Source organism: Symphodus melops (assembly GCF_947650265.1).
Source record: "Symphodus melops genome assembly, chromosome: 11".
Taxonomy (NCBI): domain Eukaryota; kingdom Metazoa; phylum Chordata; class Actinopteri; order Labriformes; family Labridae; genus Symphodus; species Symphodus melops.
Window position 1 is genome coordinate 22,372,087 of NC_136701.1, and position 20,141 is coordinate 22,392,227.

A 20,141-nucleotide genomic window follows, 5' to 3' on the forward strand; every position below is an offset into this window, starting at 1 on the left:
TTCAGTGGGTTGCTTTGTTGTTGTTTTCATGCTTCATTGTTACGTTACATTGGTACTTTGTCAACCTTTTAAAAGTGCACTAAAGTCAAGTTGTTATAATTGTGAAGCTCGAGACGTTTCAGGTTACCAGTGTCAGACAGCAGCAGCAGTGGAGACGTTCCTAACAGTCCAGTTTGAAAGCATGTTTGTTTGCTTTTGGTTCATTATGGTTTTGATGTCTGGAACATTTGATCATTAAGTTAAATCAAAATTCACTCGACTTCCGAGCAGCAGCTCACTCGGATGTCTCTAAAACAGGCCTTCATTAATTCCAGCTCTGGAGACGCCCCATTTTTGGAAGTGCAATGACCTTCAAAAGTGTGCAGTGTCCTCCTTTCCGCTTTCAGCTTTATGGATCGACACTTTAGCAGCAGCTTTTACGGTCTGCTGCTGCTGCTCCACAGCACCGGGCTTTCTCCTCACAGAGTGCCCATAATTCAAATGATGAGTCATGTGTTTGTGGCAGATGAACTGAATGCAAAGCAGTTCAGCTCACATTATGGTCCAGAATCACCTACCTGTCCGACCTTCAGAAATGTCTTTGAGAGCTGCTGAATGAAGAGAAACGAGGGGCAGAAATAGGATGATGAAATGAATTTAGACCTGAACAGAAGAAAAGAAAAACAAGGTCCAAAAAGTTGTATCATGATGTTAGATTTCACACAGGTAGAATCGTAATGGTTGTTGTAAAAGTGCTGATTTATTCAAAGATGTATGAGGAAGAATTCTTCTTTAAAGTTTTGTTGAAATGTCAACAGGAGTTGGGAGTCGAAGGGTTGCCGGTTGAAGACCGGATGCAGAACAAAAAAAGTTTAACTACTGAAAGACAGCAGGAGAATTTGTTAGTTTCCTTTTTAATCAGAGCATTATATTTCTATGTTTTCAGGACGGTTACTCATCAAAACTATCACAAAAACCGACCAACGTCATAATACAACCTTTGAGCTCATCCTGTTTCTCATTCTGCCTCAAAAAACATCATGAATGTATCTGACATATGATTGATGTGTCGCATACAGTGTCTTTTTTTCAAACCTCATATTCTGACGTGACTTGATGAAAAAACGCACCAACTGAAAGTGATCACTCGATGACATTAAAAATGCAGAAACGCGTCGTGTTATCGTACGGCTTTTAGACCCGTGGCATGATGAGGACGGTTCATCCTCGGAGGAACGCCGTGTTACGTGTGGGAACAGATCGTGACTCAGAGTTTCAGACTTTTTTCCGGATAGTTCACCAAAGATGAAAAAAAGAAAACCCAGCAAGATGGACTGTCTGTGAACTGTGAAAATCATCGGCTCATTTTATGGAGAAAAAAAACCCCTCAAAGTGTGAGCCAGTCCATCATCATGATAAATATAATTATAGTCATCCTTTGTTGTTCTGATCAGTATATTCATTTAATTTGAAGAAGTACGCGATGAAGACAGACGGTGGTAAGATATGAAAAATGTCATTATGGCTACATTCATAAAAATGAATAAATGAAATGATGACAATAATTACGACTTCACTTTCACTGGAGACTAAAGCAGTGTTTCAGAAAGCTTAAGTGATTATGAGACTCGAACCATCCTCTGATCATCTCTGAAATACTCACAATATTACATCAGCTGCTTTCTATGATTACAATTATAAAACAAGGATTTTAAGTGTAATTAAACTTCGTGAAGTATTGAGGTTGCATTTATTTAAGTGAGGTTTCACAACAGCTGTTTTCTAAGCCAGTGTGCGGGGCGTGTTTCACAATCACCAGCTTTTCATCCTCCCAGCAGTTTAATACTCTGTTCACGCAGATGGTGAGGAGAGGATCAAGGCAGCACGTCGAGGCTTGAAGGATGGTTTTTTTGATACGGAGCATTTCCCTTTTGACAGCCCTGAAAGACGTTTCGAGTGCTGGACCATGGCGTGTCGTCTCCACGTATAACGAATGATCAATGAGTCAACTGGACAGTGAATGTTTTGAACCTGAGTCGTTTTCCCAACATGGCCGCCGCTGGAGAAGATGAACAAGCCGATGTACACCCAGATTTAAAAGGTGCTCAGTATGTTCATCCCTTACTGGTCACCACAGTGGACAGCTGAACCAGATGCAATGGTTTTGATGGACTGGTTTCACATATAGCAGGTCCGTCCATACATTGTAAGTGGACAAAAAATGTCTTCAAAATGAAGATGGCCGATGTAACTCATGAATGAAGTGTGGTTCAGGAAGTCCTGTGAGAAGAGTCTGATCCACTCTGGGAGACTTTACTGTAACTTCTTCAGAATTATGAATAATAATAATTTTTTAAATCATGTAACTTTGCGTGTCCTAAGAAGTAAAAATGGTTATATTATGATGATGTGCATCTTCAGTGATCAAGCAGGAAGTTAGTCATTGTAATGAGCACTTACATTATGTCGTCAGGTTTATGGAGGCACTGGTTCATCACTGGTTTCAAGGAAGTTAAAGGAAGATAAAAGTGTTTGGGGGAAGTTTGTTTTTTCTTCTACTGAGTGACTTGAGAGCGGTCATCAGGTGGATTGACCTCCTCTTCATGCGAAGCTGCTTATTGACTTCATATTGAAGTATGATCAGAAAATACTGAACTGACATATCTGTCATTGAAGAAGATACAGCTTTCTGTTCTGAAACACCTTCGTCTCCTACGTCTGCACACTGATCAATTTAAACGCTGTTAAATCTCTATTTGTTATTTTTTACCTTTTTATTGTTGACTTATTGATAAATTGTTTTTCTCGACTCCACTGTAGAGAACCTTCACTGAGCCTTGTTACAGTAACACTAAAGCTCATACTGTCTCTAATTCAAATGTTTGGTGACAGAGTAATGAACAGTAAGCTGAGTTTTGCAGATAAATAGCCGTTCATTTGATGTGTATTATTGAGGAATAGTTTATAATATGGAGAGTAAACTGCAGTGTTCACGACACTTCGACTAGTCAAAGTGTGGCAACAGAGACATTTTTATTACACTCATCATTCACTCTGATAAAACACCGTTTATGTGAAAGTGGTTCAATTAATAGCTTCCAGAGATAGTTCAGGCTAGGACATGATGTTGCTCCCCTATAGGCTCTCACCACTCCACCAATCATCCAGCTGGTAGATTACATAATGCTGCCTTACGGCTCTGTGCAGAGCAGCACTTGGCCTGCTCAAAAACCTCCCAAAGAATTACATGCAAGTTCCCCGGTCTATCTGAGGAGACGGAGCTGAGGCTGGAGGCCCGTCAGGAGACTCAAACACAACCATTTCAAATACATGCACAGCTCTACGCCTCCTTCTCCTCGCAGTCAGTCTGTCACCTTTAAATCTACAATTGCTGTCGTGTCTCGCTGAAATAGCAGACTCACTGCCTACACAGCAGCCCTGGATGTACTGTCTTTGTGGCAGTGGAGGTTTTTTTTTCTAATTTTATGTCGGATTAGACACGCCTCTCTGCAGCCAACATTGTGCATGTCATCGTAAGTGGAACGAGGCATTGCGAATGCACACGGCAGCACTCTGTGACGTCCGCAGTCACAGTGGCTCCATCATTTCCACACTGTTAGCGACGCAGGGTGTTACATCAGCAGAGGCTCGAAAAAAAAGATCCAGGAGTGTACTCAGGTAGAAGTGCTGAGGGGGCAAAACCCCAACACTCACCTAATGTTGACATCTGCTGTTGTCTTCAGCTGTCGGCCAATCAGCGAGGAAGCACATCTGTGCAGAGCCGCTCTTCTTCCACAGCCTCTCTCAGGCTCAGGTGCTGTGTTTCTCTCACAACATTTATTTTGTGAGGGTCAACATCTCCAGCTCTACTCGTCTACACGAGAGCGTGAGCGGTGGGAAGGCCTCTTGATGATCTTTATTTCACTTTGTGGGGATAAATCCAAACAATGACGTGATGTTAGAAACAAGTTGTTTCTGTAGCCTCGTGACTCCTCCGCGCCACAGAGCTCTATTGTTCATCCATCAATGAGCCTCACTGTTACGCCTTGTTTTATTAACACAAACACACAAACTGTGTTTGATTCTGAGTCCATCCCACATAAAGTGTCCTTCTGCTGCTCCATGCAGAAACCTTTGACCTGACAGAAACACTTAAAGTCACTATTCAGATTTAGAAAGCCCTTCGTTTAATTTCACCATATCCAAATCTTCATCATGCATGTATGATTGTGACCATGGCTGGATAGCTCTGCCGACCTGAATGAAGTCCTTAACACACTCCACACTATGCATACACTACACCCTCACATCATGGTTTTTGTAAATGCAATCGTTCAGGGTTTATAAAAAAAACATCGAACATTTTGCTAAAAATGAAATGCAACATGAAGACATCCAACATCATGATGAGCCCATTTTACTGCTCATAGTTCATTTTACCAGATTAGGAGATTTATTCATCCACTTGTAAGCAACTGCTCTCGTCAAGACAAGCAGCAGATTTAAACGTTACACGTAGATATTATCTGCTGCTTTAAAAGGTGGAAGAACAAAGTCTACAAATGTCTTTGGTTCGTGTTGACTCCAGTCCTTACGACGGAGGTCTTTAAAAACATTTCAAACATTTATTTAAAAGGTAGTTTCTTGTGCTTTTCTTGAGAAAAAAAAATCAAAGCTTTATGGCGACCTTTTCATTTGTGTGCATGTAGAAACGATTATCTTGTCCGGAATGCAGGCGAACAGAAAAACGGGACGAAGGACAAGTGATACTCGTAATAGTAGTGACCTGGTTTGAAGTAGGAAGGCTCTGCTGGATTCACCTGTGATCATAATCACATGACGTTGCACATTTTAATCCAGAGGTTTTTCTTTACTGCATGAAAATGTCTGACAGGAGAAGTAAGAACAAAAGGGTTTAGACTCACAGTTTGCAATAAAGAAAGACTTGTTTTCTCCATTAAAGGCCCTTCAGATGCAGCATCAGTGGATTCCTGTCGCTCACCATTAGCTGCCAGAAAGCCGAGCAACAGACTAAAGGCGCCACATGGTGTGTGTGGACTGAGGACACAAATTAATTCATCAAAGTCATTTGAAAGCCGTCTTGAGGGAGAAGCAGCAGCAAAATGCGAAGATTTGGTTGTCTGCTGAGCTCTGTGTGTGTTATGTAATTCTGTTCTGTCCTCTTGAGAGTTCTGTGTTCACATAACAGGAGTTGCTAGAAACACACCGAAATTTGTTTCTGACCACATTTTGGAGAAATTGATTTTTTTAAAAGTGAGAATTGAAGTAGCTGGAGGATTTTCTCTCATGCTGCTTGTAGACGCTGAGCTGTCTTCCTGGTTTCATACGAGGAATGCCCGTTATACGAGGGAGCGCTGCCCAAGCAGAGCGAATCAATCGAGTGTGTGCGAGTTCCAGTGCATCGACACTCTCAACTCCACTTGGCAAGGAAAAGATTCAATATTTGGAATAATGAAGTGGGATTTGGTTCTGTGGGTTTGGCAGCAACACAACTGACACCATTGACTGTCAGTCACTTGCTTCTGTGTTTCCATGGAAACAACCTTGTTGCTCCACTCCGGGGCTAATTCTGTAGAAAAGAAATCGCTCATAGAAAGCAATGGTACAAAAAGATTTAAAAAAAAAAAAAAACATGGCTGCATGCATGAGTCATCTGCTAACACATACACTCAGAGCTCTCCAGTTTTATCACAGCGAGCAGCCTGTCAAAGCTCCTCGCACGATTGTAGCTAAACACAGGCGCTGCAGAGACCACAGGAGAGAACAAAAGCAACACCAGACTGTGCTAAAGACCAAGGGAGAAGGCAGTAATCGCCTCTGACTCAAACATGCCGCTATATTCAGCTCCAACATGCCTCTCCACTGTCAAAGATGCAGCGGGTGCACGGGATGTGGGCAATGTTGTGATAATTAGAGGGAAAACATCATGTGAAGAGGGAATGAATCACAAATGATCTGATAGTCAACATTACTTTTTTCTCTTTTTTTTATTTATTTATTTATTTTTTTTAGACAAATCAAATTTGGTTCTCTAAATGGGAGGATTTTGAGCCTTTCTCCATTTTTTTTCCCTCACCAGTCAGTCGGGTTTAAAATGTCATCCTCATGAGGTCAGACCAATCAAAACTGGTCATCATGTAAGGAGCGGGTTTATTCAGGCCATTTCATAAACAACCAGGAAGACTGCTGCTCATCTGTAATCTCTGAATCCAGAGGAAGAGTTTTGGCTATCCATTGTCTTCAGTCCTGTTCGGGGTCACGGGGGGGGGGGGGGGGGGGGGGGCTGGAGATGATCCAAGCTGTCACAAGCATGGAACACCCTGGACTGGCGGCCAGCCAATCAGAAACAACGCATACAGGGGCAGAACATAGAGGTGGTTTTGCTTCAATATAGACTGCACATTGGTGTGTGTCCTTGCAGTTGGTTGCCATGACTACTGATTGATGCCAACTAGTTACCTCAGGGAGAGCTGTCAGGCTACAATTACTGTATTTATTGTGTCAGTTTTCATTTTCACTTTTTTTCACTCCAGCCCTGGTCCGGATGCTTCTGGACCACAAGGACACACAGGGACACCCTCAGTTATGTGAATTCTCCTCGAAAACCTCAAAAGGCACACTTACAATTAGGCTTTAAGTCTTTGACAGTGAACTTCTGCAGGTGATGATAGCGGTCAAACTGCAGGAGCTGTTACATCTCGAGCCTGGGTTGGTGTAACACATACAAAATCAGTTTGTCCTCTGCAAAGTTTAGAGGTCATCCATCATATGAAGCAGACAAGCGATGGAAACAACAAAAAATAAGCACCTTATCCCTTCATGGAAGGGAAGTCAGATAGATTTCTTTGGATGATTTGTGTTTTTTCTTTGTAGTTGTATGATGCTGTATAATTTAAGTCGACATACATTCTCATCATATAGTCGTTTTTATTCATTATTTATATAGACGTAGGGCTGAAGAATCCTCCAAATGAAGACATAAAAAGAATCCAAGCCCTCATTTTTAATTTGATGACCAGTTGTTCCAGTTAAACCATTACTGGTTGTGCATCGCGGCCGTCAGTCGTGTTGTTGCAGCGTGATAGTGTAAACTAAGATTAAGCTCCCTTTTAATCCTCCTCCGCTCCACATGACCTCACTGTGATGCACGAGCCACGCGGAGCTGCTATTGGCGCACCGCTCGTTCTCCTGTGTGACCTGCAGCCAATCAGAGCGCCTCAGCTCAGCAAACACCCCCACAAGGCAGCCAGTGGTAAAACGAGGGAGGAGGGAGAGAGAAAGAGAGAGAGAGAGAAGGAGGAAAACTGTTTCTATGAATGGAAAAATGGAGGAGAGGAACTCATGAGATGAATAAACCCAAATATTAGACCCTCCCCTTCTTGCATCACTTGATCTCTATCTCTTTTCTCTCTCTCAAATGTGTAGCTCACTTCCCCTCCTTCACATACCGTATGATGTAGTATACAGAGAGCTCGTTTTACTATGCATCTAAAGGGAAACAGCGTTCTTTAAACAGGTGCATTCAATCCTTTAGGTGGCCTTTATCATCCGATCCGATTTCTGGTTCTGTGTAAAAGAAAAAAAAAAAGGAGGTGGCAAGTTTGTTAATGTGACATTTAAATCTTTATTTTGTACAACTGAAAATAATTTTGTGACCGTTTGAAGATCAATCTTGAGCTTTGCTGTGTCTCACATTAGCATATTTGGTCGAGCCAAAGAAAATCTTTTTTCCAAATGAACGCCAAAACACTTTGTAGTCTTTCAGTACAAACTCAAAAATATCTCAGAAATACATTAATGATGACTTTATTAAAGTATCTGTCTTTACTTAAGGTGAATATAATATTCCTTTCTTTTACTGTATTCAGGTATGTATTCCTGCGCTCCCTGAAGTCTTCCTGTTCTATCTTTAATTTAAGTGTTCGGTATCAAAAGCGAGTTGAGAGATGATATTATGTCACATGATCGTGTGGGCTGATTGTGCTTCCTCATTTTAGTTTGCACTTCTCATGGAAAAGCACAGAGAGCATTTATGCAAGAATGACTTAATGAGTGAATAATACGTTTGCCCAACAGCTCGAATAACTAAAAGCAGCGTCTGATGCTTGTCATGTCTGTAAACATGAACAGCTCTCATATCTGTCAGAAATGTGTCGGCGTCTGTCCTCATGTTTACGAGTGATCTACAAGTCGCCCAAGACTCCGGCCCTCAGAAAGAGAAGAGCCGTGTTCATTAGAGATAATAACGCCGGCTGCTGTTGGTTTGCTTTTTAATTGATTAAACTCATCTCATTTCACCGAGGAGCCACAGAAGCCCCTTCCCTCTTAACACTAAGTATTTAATTGTTCAATGCGTCCCTATGTTGCACTCAGCCAATCCCTGTTCATTTATTTAGTTAAATGAAACGCCGAGCAGAGGTCATTCCAACATGAAGCGTCATGCTAACTGGCTTGTTACTGAGTTTATCCTCGAGGATTAAGCTGCGTGTAAATGAATATGGAGCTGCATGAGAAAGTATTAAAAGGTTGTGTTGTGTTCAGAGGGCGGATCGATGTACGGCACAGTTTAAGGAAGTTGTGGTTCGAATTTAAGAATGGGCGGTTTGAAATGTTTTTGAACATCCATGAAAGGTGGAACTGCTTCGTTCAAACGCCTGCAGACTGACTCTGCCCTGCTTGATGTGCGAGAGTATTTCAGAAGCTTTTTCCTCACACTTCGTTGTAAATCGTGTCCATGTTTCAGCTGTTCTGTCACAGTGACGTAGCTCGATGCACGAGTCGGACTGTTGGTGAATCAGTTGTCGCTACCTTGTTGTTAAAGATGGAAATGTTTCACCAATGACTGAATGGAAAATGAGTCCTGGTGACTATAGTTCCCCTTTTGGAACCACGTGGTTAGCATTCGTTGTTTGCGTGAAGCATTTCACTTTAAGAACAACCAGCTATTGGACATTTAGTGCAGGCCTTCATATTTCCCTGCGGGCGATGTATTATTATTGCATTTATTTATTTCAGGGCTTTTTATGCCTTCTCATTAGAGAGAAAGGACAGTGGATAGAGACGGAAATCAGTGAGAGAGAGAGAGAGAGAGAGAGAGAGAGAGAGAGAGAGAGAGAGGGGAATGACGTGGCAAATGAGCTACAGGTCAGATTTGAACCTTTGAGGGAAGCCTCTGCACATGGAGAGTTAGAACTTAACCACTAAGCCACAATCTCGCACCATGAGGATAACATGAAAAAGCAGAACTATTCCCAACAGCCTCAGCTGATCTTCGTATTTAGTGCTGATTAGAATAGCGGTGTGCTGCCATGCAAAAAAAAACAATAATAATCTTGTGAACATGAGCATGCAAACATTTAATAACAACAAAAAGCTTCAAACTCAAAGCAGCTAGACTCACTTGTGTTGTTTCCCCTTTAGCCCTGATGAGGATTTTTTAAGTCTTGATGAAAATGACAGTTATTTTGGATGCCTCTTTATAAAATATAAATTTTTAGCATCCAGATTGACTATTTTAATTTAGTTATTGTAATGCCTGAAAAACCTGCCATGAAAAAGGTGAGACTAAAAAAAAAAAAGACTCCCACCTGTAGTCATTCATTAAATAAAGGTGCACTCATAACTTCCTGTTTTCTCTCCTGACATGATGAACTGTTCATTATGAGCTGAATGGATCTATTGTTTTTAATATTTCCAAAATGAGTAATGTTTACCAAACAAGCCTTTTAGTGATTTTTTTTATGCCTTTATTTAGTAGAGGATCGGACAGCAGACAAAGTTGGAAACTGGGTTGAGAGCGAGGGAAAGGGAATGCGGCAAAGTGCAACCCTGGCCGATTATAACCTCTGTAAACGGGGCACAAGACAGAAGTCCCGTCTTTAAATAAAACCACATTTCTCCAGTCTGAAGTTTTTGTACCTCTATAAATGCATAAAGAAAAAAAGGATTAAAGGTATGACTAGCTGCAGATTATTATATTTGTCCTGGGCAGCATGAATAAATAATGAAATAAGTCTTTTATTAGATTTCAGACGGAGCGCTGGCCCTCACTCTTTAATAAAGACACCAGCATGGGTTCACCTCTGGTTTATTTTCAACTTAATTTGAATGTGAGGGAGAGCATCTAGAAGTTTTGTTACCATGGTTACCTGCATCTGGAGGTGACCTAGTTATGTTGGTGACTCATGTACCAGCAAGCTTACAGTCCTTCAAATGACCCCCTCTTCCTCTTTTTTTTTTTTTCTTCCTCCTCCTCTTCATCCTCCTCCTCCTCCCCAACACTGCCGTTAACCTTAAGAACAGACACGCCTCCTCCCTCAGCGCACACAGCTCAGTCCAGATGTAGTGATGTACCGCCGCGCTCAGACAGAACCGGTTATATCACAGTTTAACATTCTTCAAGTGAACACCGGCAGCAGCTCTCTCCAGCTGACGGGAGATCTGCAGGTCCACCGGAAGTCCTACAAATGTTATTTTATTTTAAATGTTGGTTGGGTAGCTCATTTGTATTATTCTTAAAGGAGCACTGATACTGGTTTACATCAACAAACTTTCATCATAAAAACCTTCACAACTGATCCTGAATCCAACATGCAAACGCTCTACTTCGTGTGCATCGCTAATTAGATCGCTCGCATGCGAACACACAGTCGAGGTGCGAATAGTAGAGCTGTTCACACCTCTTTGCTTCCTTCAATGTGTTTGGATTTCCAGATGAATATTTCATGTTTTGTGTGATGCACGTTTTAGTCAGTAGCAAACTCTCCGTCGAGCTCGAGTCAGGCAAAAACTAAGAGGTCGCTCAAAGAAGGCAAAGCGCCGTGAAGGCTGATTGTCCACGCTTTCTTCACGTCCAAATATCCATCATCCCATGCGTGTAGATACGGTCATGCCAGGCTGAAGAGACATGATCTCATCTGTGCATTTATCTGTTCAATCTCATCTACAGATGTTTACCCCACACCCGCATTACATCATACACTTTGATGAAGACATTAATGAAGCCCATATTGTTGTTTGTTTGTGAGGAAGATCTGCGCTAGAATTCAATGTTTTATTCTTTAGCTCAATTACTCTCTTTTACCAAGTGTGCCCTGAATGTTTTAAATAAGGCAGCTAAAACAAACCATATCTTTGAGTCAAACTAGCCTCTGATGATGCTCTAAGAATAGCCTGTTAACATAAATGCATCTGTAAATCAAATGAACTGGCTAAACAAAGACATGTGGATCTCCACAGAGGATTACCATAATGTGATTTGCTTTCTTCATAACTGTGCGGACGTCTCCTCTCCACAGTAACTGTCCGTGCTCCCTGGCTGCCGCCCTCGCCAGAGCCACAGCAGACAGCCTCCTGCAGACTGACCTCTCCATCCACCACCTCACCAAGACTGTGGAAGAAGGAGCTGACCCATTACCACGTGAGTCCCCAGGGAGCCCACGAGACTGCTCTCCCTCTCCCACACACACACACACACACACACACACACACACGCATATATACTGTATGTAGTATATATAGAGGAACAGACAAATTAGGTCTCTCTCTCACTTGCTTCATCCCACGCATACACAGCCACAAAACCACTAGGGCTTTGTCCCAGTTCTCCCCCGCAAAGCTGCATTAGGTGGTGTTTGACCACTAGAGGGCAGGAAGTCGACTCACAGCTAAAAGCCAGGGGCAAGAGTGTAGTGATACCCTGATACAGCTGTTTGTTACTTTAAATACACACAAGTTAAAATCAGTATTATTCGGATTATTATCAGGATCCCAGGACTCAAATGCTGTCATATAAAGATACGTTTTTGGGGCGGGACTTAGGAGAGTCAACAAAGGGGGGCAGACCTGATGGAAGGAAGGAGGCCGTTCCACAGTTTAGGGGCTTTGGTCCCTCGATCACGGCTCAAAGGCATGGCCAGCTTTGAGCCGTGATCGAGGGACGGGCTGGAGGCCCACGATGTTTAAGATGTTTAAGTGTAACCGATAAAGAAGTCGGTTTTGTTCTGGGGAGCCCAGCTATATAAAAACAGCCTTAAAGTGGACTCTGAGGGATTGGGAGCCAATGAAGGACTGATGTGCTGCCTCTTTCTGGACATAGTCAGCGGCCTGGCTGAACGATTGGGTGCAGTTGCAGGCGGGACAGGGAGGACTGCAAGCTTATCCCAGTATACAAATAATTACAGTAATAACTAATAAATCAGCCACACATTGTCATGAACTGATGACATCTGTTGAATCAATTTTAAACAACATCTTCTGTTGTCTTGCATTTCTCCGTTTGGTGTAATTAAGAATCTACCGTCTGAATAAATCACGCTGTTGTGCAACCTGTTTTAATTTTGATGGACTTGGATGGAAGCTCAAACTGTTCTGCACCTCGCTGTGTTTTCTCTCTCAAAGTAAGAGCTTCTCGTGTTGTGTAACGGCCTCATCACATCCTGTTTGATGTCGCTTCGCTGCACACTACTGTTCCTTTTTTTTCTACCTATGAACTGTGGGTAGTTCTTGATCGCAGACACAGCGCTGAAACATCTTGATTTGGATTCAGAGGGAGGAAGGAGCAGCACAGTGTGAACGCTCAGTGAAGTTTAGTATATGTGTGGGGAAAGATGAAGGGAGGAAAGGAGACCCAGTGCAGGCATGTCACAGATACAGCATGTGGGAGAACAGAGTGAGGGACTGGAAATTGTCAAAGGCAGGATAGAGTTTTATCCTGCAGATAACATTAGTGGTTCAAGCCCATGTACACACACACACACACACACACGCACACATACCTCTTTGTGTTTTTTTATAACTGAGTGGAAGCCACTTCTGGGTTTGCCTCTGTTCCACTTACTCTTAATGACATCTGCCTTTCTGGAAAAGTAAAACACGTCCCTGTTGGTTAACAATCCGCAGGGTCAAAACTATGGGAAACGTTTGAGATTTTTGACGCAGCAGAAAAATACTCTTACTCCTGAAACCTGAAAGTTAAACCCACAAAACCACCTTCCAAATGTACAGTACAGACAAAGTGGAATAAATAGAAAAGAACTTTAATCAAAACATGTATTTGTGAATGTGAGTCGAACGATTTGTTCTTTTTCTTCCATGTGGAAACATGTGAAGGAAACAAAATAAGATGCTCCGCCTGCAGCTGTATAAAATACAACAATACATTCATATCAATAAACTGTCTTTACATTTCACTGCACATCTGACGATGTGACAAATACAATCTTGAAACTAGTCAGAAAATTGGCAACAACCACCAAATGATGACTGTGACTGAGCGACTCTGTACACTGATTCTGTGTGTGTGCATGTGTGTGTGTGTTTGTGTTAGAGATTGAGTCGGTGAAGCTGGCCCGCCTGGTCTTCAACAGACTGTTTGATATGTGCTGTCTCTGGCTGAAGGACCTGCCCTACCGCCGCCGCCCACAGCCGTACTACGAAACGTCGATACACGCCATCAAGAACATGAGGCGCAAGATGGAAGACAAGCACGTCATCATCCCCGACTTCAACTCCCTCTTCAACATTCAGGTAGACGCGGACTTTTCCTGGGTGTACCTCGCCTCGCGGCCAGTGATAGCTCCGCCCCCCTCAGGATACACACACACAACAGATGAATTATGTCTTACCTTTATTCTTCAGAATGCATCATCGATTATCTGTGGATTACAATTTCTTTTATTTGTCTTCAGTCTTCTTTCAGGAATGCATTAAAATAAAAGTTTATCTTTATCCTTAGTGTGCTCGTTTAAACAAGAAGCTGCTCCATTTGATTTGTGATTTTCTGCAGATCTTTGGTGTTAATGTGTTGAATGCATCAAAGTGTTTAAATGCTTTGACCCTGGCAGTGTTGCTGAAGTTACTCCATGACATGTTTTGTCTCTCAGGATCTGGAAGAACAGGCTTACTTTGCCGTGTTTGACGGCCATGGTGGCGTCGACGCTGCCATTTATGCTGCCAACCATCTTCACGTCAACTTAGTTAAGCAGGAATCCTTCAACCAGGACCCGATCGAGGCGCTCTGCAAAGCCTTCAAGGTCACAGACGAACGTTTTGTGAAGAAGGCCTCCAGAGAGGTAACAGAACACGTTCAGAGTTATCGACAGAGTTAAAGATGGGCGGGACAAAATATCAATCCGGCAATTTATCATCAACCTGACTCCTGTGATACAATTATCGAATCACTTGTGCCAAATATCGATATTCTCATCAAACAAATTGGAACTTAGCATATTTCACTGCCAATTTGACTCCTCGAGTCCCTACTTTATGACTCCTCAGTCTGGTACTTGTGAATTTAATGAGTGTGACGTGAGCAGAAATTAAATGACCAAAGAAGAAGAAGACAGAGGTAAAATGCTGAAGAGCGGTAAAAAAGAATTTAAAGGATGATGGAGGATAAGTGAATATGTCCATAAATACTGCACTAGATTCAGGGTGAATATATTCTCCACTTACTCAGATATAATAATGAATTATTGTAGATCTTACAAAATATCAATAATCACAGGATTACTGTTATGAGGATATTCTGGTTATCATGGGCCATGTATTGCTATTCTGTTCATTGTCTTGTCTCGTGGTTAAGACAGAACTGTCTGCTGTTTCTACACCAACTTCTCGTCCTACTGTTGCTGATTAAACTTCAGAATTACAGTTTTTATTACTCGGGCTACACTGCTGCACTGTCGTTCATTTGCTGCTCTGTGTCCTCTTGAGTTGCCCCCCCCCCGGGGGGACAAATAAAGTTTTTTGAGTTTGAATTTGACTTTACTTTTGTTTGGCAGCACCTACGTTGTGGCACGACGGGCGTGGTGACGTTCCTGCGCGGTCGGACGTTGTACGTGGCGTGGCTGGGAGACTCGCAGGTCATTCTGGTCAGAAAAGAACAAGTCGTGGAGCTCATGAAACCACATAAACCCGACCGAGAGGTAACACTCCTGCACTTTCTCACTACTGCTTCCCTTTTCACACTTTACGTTCACAACACAGGCAGGTTAGGGACTTCACCTGGTCTTTACTGCAGGGAATATATATTATTGTTCGTAGCATGTGACAGCTAACTCCTCCTCATTGTTTGTCTGCAGGATGAGAAGCAGAGGATCGAGGCTCTGGGAGGCTGTGTGATCTGGTTTGGCACATGGAGGGTTAACGGCAGTCTCTCTGTATCCAGAGCGATAGGTAAACTACAAGCTTCCAGATGTAGAATATGTTTACAGTAAATATACACAGCCATAAGGTTCTCACTGTTCCTGTTGTTGACAGGTGACTCGGAGCATAAGCCCTATATCTGCGGTGATGCAGACCATGGTATCTTCCCATTGGACGGTACCGAGGACTACCTTATTCTGGCCTGTGATGGCTTCTGGGACACAGTAAATCCAGACGAGGCGGTGCGGGTGGTCAGCGATCACCTCCAGGAGAACAGCGGGGATACCACCATGGTTGCCCACAAGCTGGTGGCGTCTGCTCGAGACGCAGGCTCTAGTGATAACATCACTGTCATAGTGGTCTTCTTACGGGACCCGCGCTCCCCACTCCCCACCAGCACAGAGGATGAGGAGGAGGGTGTGATGGAAAGTGAGGTGGAGGGGGAGGAGGGGGCTGAGGTGGAAGAAGAGGTACAGGAGGAAGAAGAGGAAGATGAGGCAGTCAGGGTGGAGCGTGATGGTGGTGAGGCAGGCAGCACTGCGGACATCGGGGGTAAGAATCGCGGAGGCTGGCCCCTGCAGCAGTGCTCCGCCCCCGCTGACCTGGCCTACGAAGACCGAACAGACTCGTTCACGGACAGAACCAGCCTCAGCCTGCTGGGCCCGTCGCTGGAGGGCCGCATCTCCCTGACCAGCAGCTCACGTCAGCTCAGCTCCTTCTTTAGCTCCAATATCTTCACAACCTCCCATATCTACCGAGGGAAACGCCCACTGAGGCGCAGGTCCTGTATCCCCTTTCAGGAGCTCAACACCTCTAGCTTCACGGACCCGCTGTGGCCTCAGACAGCCCTGCTGTTATGCCCTGCAGTGAGGCAAATCCACAGGCCCGATCAAAGTAGCCGCCGGCGGAGCCGGAGGTGGCCAGGCACATCCAAGGAGCTGTTAGGCCTGTTGCCGTCTGGCGTCTTAGTGCCGCAAATGCTGCGCAACTCCAACAGCAGGCCTGGGGTGGCAGTGTCTCACCTGCCCAACAATGCCACCATCTGAAGAGGTGACCCAAACCAAACCTCCCCCTTCATTATTTCAGTCCTGCTCTCTGCCCCTCATCCCACTTGACAACCTCTGCCTTCAACAACACATATTTCTTTGATAGTAGGTCGTTGTGGCTCCTGCAATCCGTACGTTATTATTGATTCCCTGTTGGAGGAATGATGCTCTCTGTCCTCAGCCAATGTGTTTACAAATGTTAGCTGGCCCACGAAACAGAAGCCCTGCTCCTTATTGCTTTAGGTAAAGTTTAAAACTGCATCCTCTCCATCATGACCAACATTTAATCAGCATAAAAAGCTGGAAGTGCACGTGTTCAGTAATGAACACATAGTATGTATCAACCTGCACTTCCAGCACTGAGTCCCTGTCGGACAACTGAAGGTCTTTTGTTGACAGGAAGGCAAAAGTTCATTTGATTTCAGTTTGAAGCCGTGTTTGATTCTAATGCTTGGTTGTTCCACAACAACGATAGACACATACAAGACAAAGAGGTTGATCAAAGCTGTTGCTCTCAAGAATCTGCAGAAACAAAACTATGTGGACCGCCGAATGTAAATCAGACCATGAGTGAATGTGATATAATAACAGGCTACGTTCTTCCTGATGACAGACATGCATGTACATGCACTGCATGTTCAAGAAGACGGAACGCACTCTAAACAAACCAGTGACGGAGGTGGACCTTGTGATCTTTTCTAACAATGAAATGTTGATCAGGTGCAGGGTGGTGTTACACACACCATCGTTTGTCTAGCTGTGAGTATGTGGAGCAACTAAGCATCAGATAAAAACGCTAATGGACTCGCTTCTTTGCCCCCTGAGAAATCTTTCAGTAGGAGATGAATAACGTTCATGGACGAGGCCTGAACAATTGTCAGCTCCTGTTTTCTCTGACTGAAGGCACATGCTGTTCTTCTCCCTCTCATACAGTCAATGCCCCAGCCATTATACAGCCTCAATTTGTCTTCAGATAAAAGCACTTACCATCGGATTATAAAAGATTAGCAGTCACTTACCTGAATAAATGCATCATGTATTCCAGCATCCAGATGGAGATATACTCCTTATTCATGTTTTGTTTGGGGGGGGGGGGTATTTAAAAATGTTATAGTTGATCACTAGACTACATACTGAAGTAATTCCAGTTGGTATAAAACTCATTTAACAGAGGGGTTTTTTTTTCCAGAATGCTCGAAGAGTGAAACAAGTAAATTGTCTCACATATGCATTTCGAAAGCCTCCCTCCTAAATACAAGATTATTACTAGTCATTTAAAAAATATATATATTTCCATAAAGGACATGTCTCACTTGTGTTTTTAGTCAGGTCAAATTGTTATCACTCTCTGCCATGAAGTAGAGGAATTTGATAAGAATAGACATTTAAGACTGAAAATAAAAACAAAAACAATCGTCACATGAAGCCTGAGAGACACCTGAGAGTTATTGGCTACAACAAAGCCAATGTCCAATCATCACATCTACATGATCGCACCCTCTGTCTGAGTACTCCACTGAAGCAGACAGTAAGTGTTTTATAATCGAATCATTCTCTGATATGATCTCGATTTTCCAATCCAGTGCCCCGTTATGTTTTCGTTGCAGAAGGTGTTAGAAATTTAAATGTTTAAAATCCTCTTCACACTCAAATTGCACTCACTGAAAACCCCTAGCCTAGTCATTAAAAAAAGACATTTGTATTTATTTATATATTTAATGAATCTGACACAAGTATGTTGTCCTGATTTAAGTGTTTCTATAATGCCAATAATTAATCACAATTAACAAACAGATATATTTACAAACGTACATGATAAAATATCCCAGTTAATGTTGTGAGACTGATTTGAAATTACCTTACATTTGAATGTGTAACATAATAACATTATCTAACCGTATTTAATGATTATTAACCAACTGTGCCACATAAATGGAATCATACGTGACCCAGGCCCTTATTCCCCAAAGTCCCCTCACTTTATGTACTTTCTTAAACAAACCTGCCCTTTGTCAATCAATGTTTTAAACTTCAGTTATCCTGTTACTGTTTAGGTTATTTAATATTCAGTGACTATTATCTAAGCCCCGCCTACTTACGGTTGCCGTGCAGATCTCAGATTCCATTCTTTAACAGCACATTTCACGTTAATAAAATTTAAAATGTTGACACATTTAGGACTCACACGTCAAATTAATTTCACCTTCAGTGTTTCATCTATTCACACTGTGTCCATGGAAGTAGCAGGTCGTTAGCATATGTCGTCAGCAAATGTGATTAAATTAGCTAGCTGGCTAATTGAGCTAAGCTCAAAGGTTTGGTTAAAAAGATCTTAGATTTTTTTTTTTTAAACAAGATTACCTTTTTTTCACGTATGTTAAATATGCTGAATACACAATTCAAGCAACATACTTTACATGAAATAAGGCTTAACAACAGAGGCAAAACAGGAAAATGAGTTTAAAAGCTAGCATCCTCACGAGCTAATGATTCGCAGAAGACAAGGAAGGAGTAGCCTTGTTTTTTTAATGAAGGTAGAGCTAGTTATCCTCAAAATGCAAGAACAGATCATTTAGCTGTGATTTAACCCTGTTTGGATTCTTTGCTAAAGAAAACAAATGGTGTTTACTCTTTTGCTTTGAAAAGCAGCGAAGCAAACGTGTAGATTTTTCTGGTGTTACATGATATTTTTATGCTTTTTTTGGTGAAAACATTAGGTTTCTAAAATGTAAACTAAACAAATCAGAGCATAGAAACTAACCTTTCAATGGATTGTATTAGAATATAATGGCTTCCATGCTGTAGATAAATACTACACAGTTCATGGCCAAGTTTAATTTGGGGGAGTTTTCAAACACAACTTGAATTTCACAATGTCGTTGTGGTATTCTGACTGGCTCCTGAGGAAATTGGGTTTTTGTTAAAGCCGTTCAACCAAACACTGTTCAACCAAAAATGTTACCGCTCTGCTGTTTGTGTGGTATTTTGGAGTTTGAAGGGGCTTATAGTTAAAACAAAAGACCATCGAAACTCTTTATACCTTTTTTAAGTATTGCATAACTGCCGTGCTTAGCTTAATTGGTAAATATAATTTGACAATTGTCTTTTGGGTGTTTGGTTTACTGAACAGTCCTTTAAATTGTTCCCCACATTCCTATACGTCATGACATTGATATTCACCTTTGTTGGAGATGCAGGGATGCAGTGTTGGTAATGCGATACATTTCCAATATTAGAAGTTACGGTTATGGCTGGGTTCTGATATTCACTCCTCCATTCTCCAGCCAAGATCTCCTCCTGATCAAACACCCAAGAGGTGGGATATCAAAACCTTTTAACCCCCCCACCCCCACCCCCACCCCGCCCAATTTCAACATTACTAATAGTTATGAAGAGTCATCAACGTTGTTTCACGCTCCAACCCCACCCCACCCTGTTAACCATCCTGTGGACTGACTAGTGAAGAGCATCAGACTGCCAGTGGAGCAGAATGTACCCCGTGTCCCAGAGCGTCCTCGGAGACTCAGTGAAGTGGGTCGACATAAGGAGGTGTTTCTCTGGGAGGTTTTACTTTTTTTGTGGGGGGGGCTTCTATCTAAGAGGAATGTAGCCTACCGTCGAGACACTCGAATAACTAAAGCCACTGGATCCATTTGTGGAAGTAACACGCCTCACTATCTTTAAAAGTGCTTGTTGATACCAGAAGAAGATGGATGAAGCATTAAGAACAATGGAATCACTGTCATTTCATATATTCACTAAGGCACGGAAGCGTATGTATATTATGAGTAACTATTGTGAGTTGAGCGAGTGCTGGAGAAGTGTACATATAATAATTCTGTCTTGTAAATCTGTGGTTTTAATTCATGCTCAACAAGGCCTGGCTGTTGGAAGATAGTGACTTTAAACAGTCAGACGTTGGACCGCCCCAAATCTCCCACCAGCAGA

General features: G+C 42.5%; 1 protein-coding gene across 2 annotated transcripts in view; it reads left to right on the plus strand.

Moving 5' to 3' along the window:
• The window catches only part of ppm1e (protein phosphatase, Mg2+/Mn2+ dependent, 1E), a 31,869-nt gene extending 12,991 nt beyond the window's left edge, over nt 1–18,878 (plus strand). For both annotated transcript variants that reach the window (XM_079355357.1, XM_079355356.1), the window contains 6 exons: nt 11,298–11,419; nt 13,328–13,527; nt 13,884–14,072; nt 14,784–14,927; nt 15,084–15,177; nt 15,262–18,878. In XM_079355357.1, the coding sequence (XP_079211483.1) occupies nt 11,298–11,419; nt 13,328–13,527; nt 13,884–14,072; nt 14,784–14,927; nt 15,084–15,177; nt 15,262–16,193 (1,681 nt within the window). In that variant the 3' untranslated portion in view covers nt 16,194–18,878. The remainder of the gene's footprint in view (nt 1–11,297; nt 11,420–13,327; nt 13,528–13,883; nt 14,073–14,783; nt 14,928–15,083; nt 15,178–15,261) is intronic.
• The last annotated feature ends 1,263 nt before the right edge of the window (nt 18,879–20,141 follow it).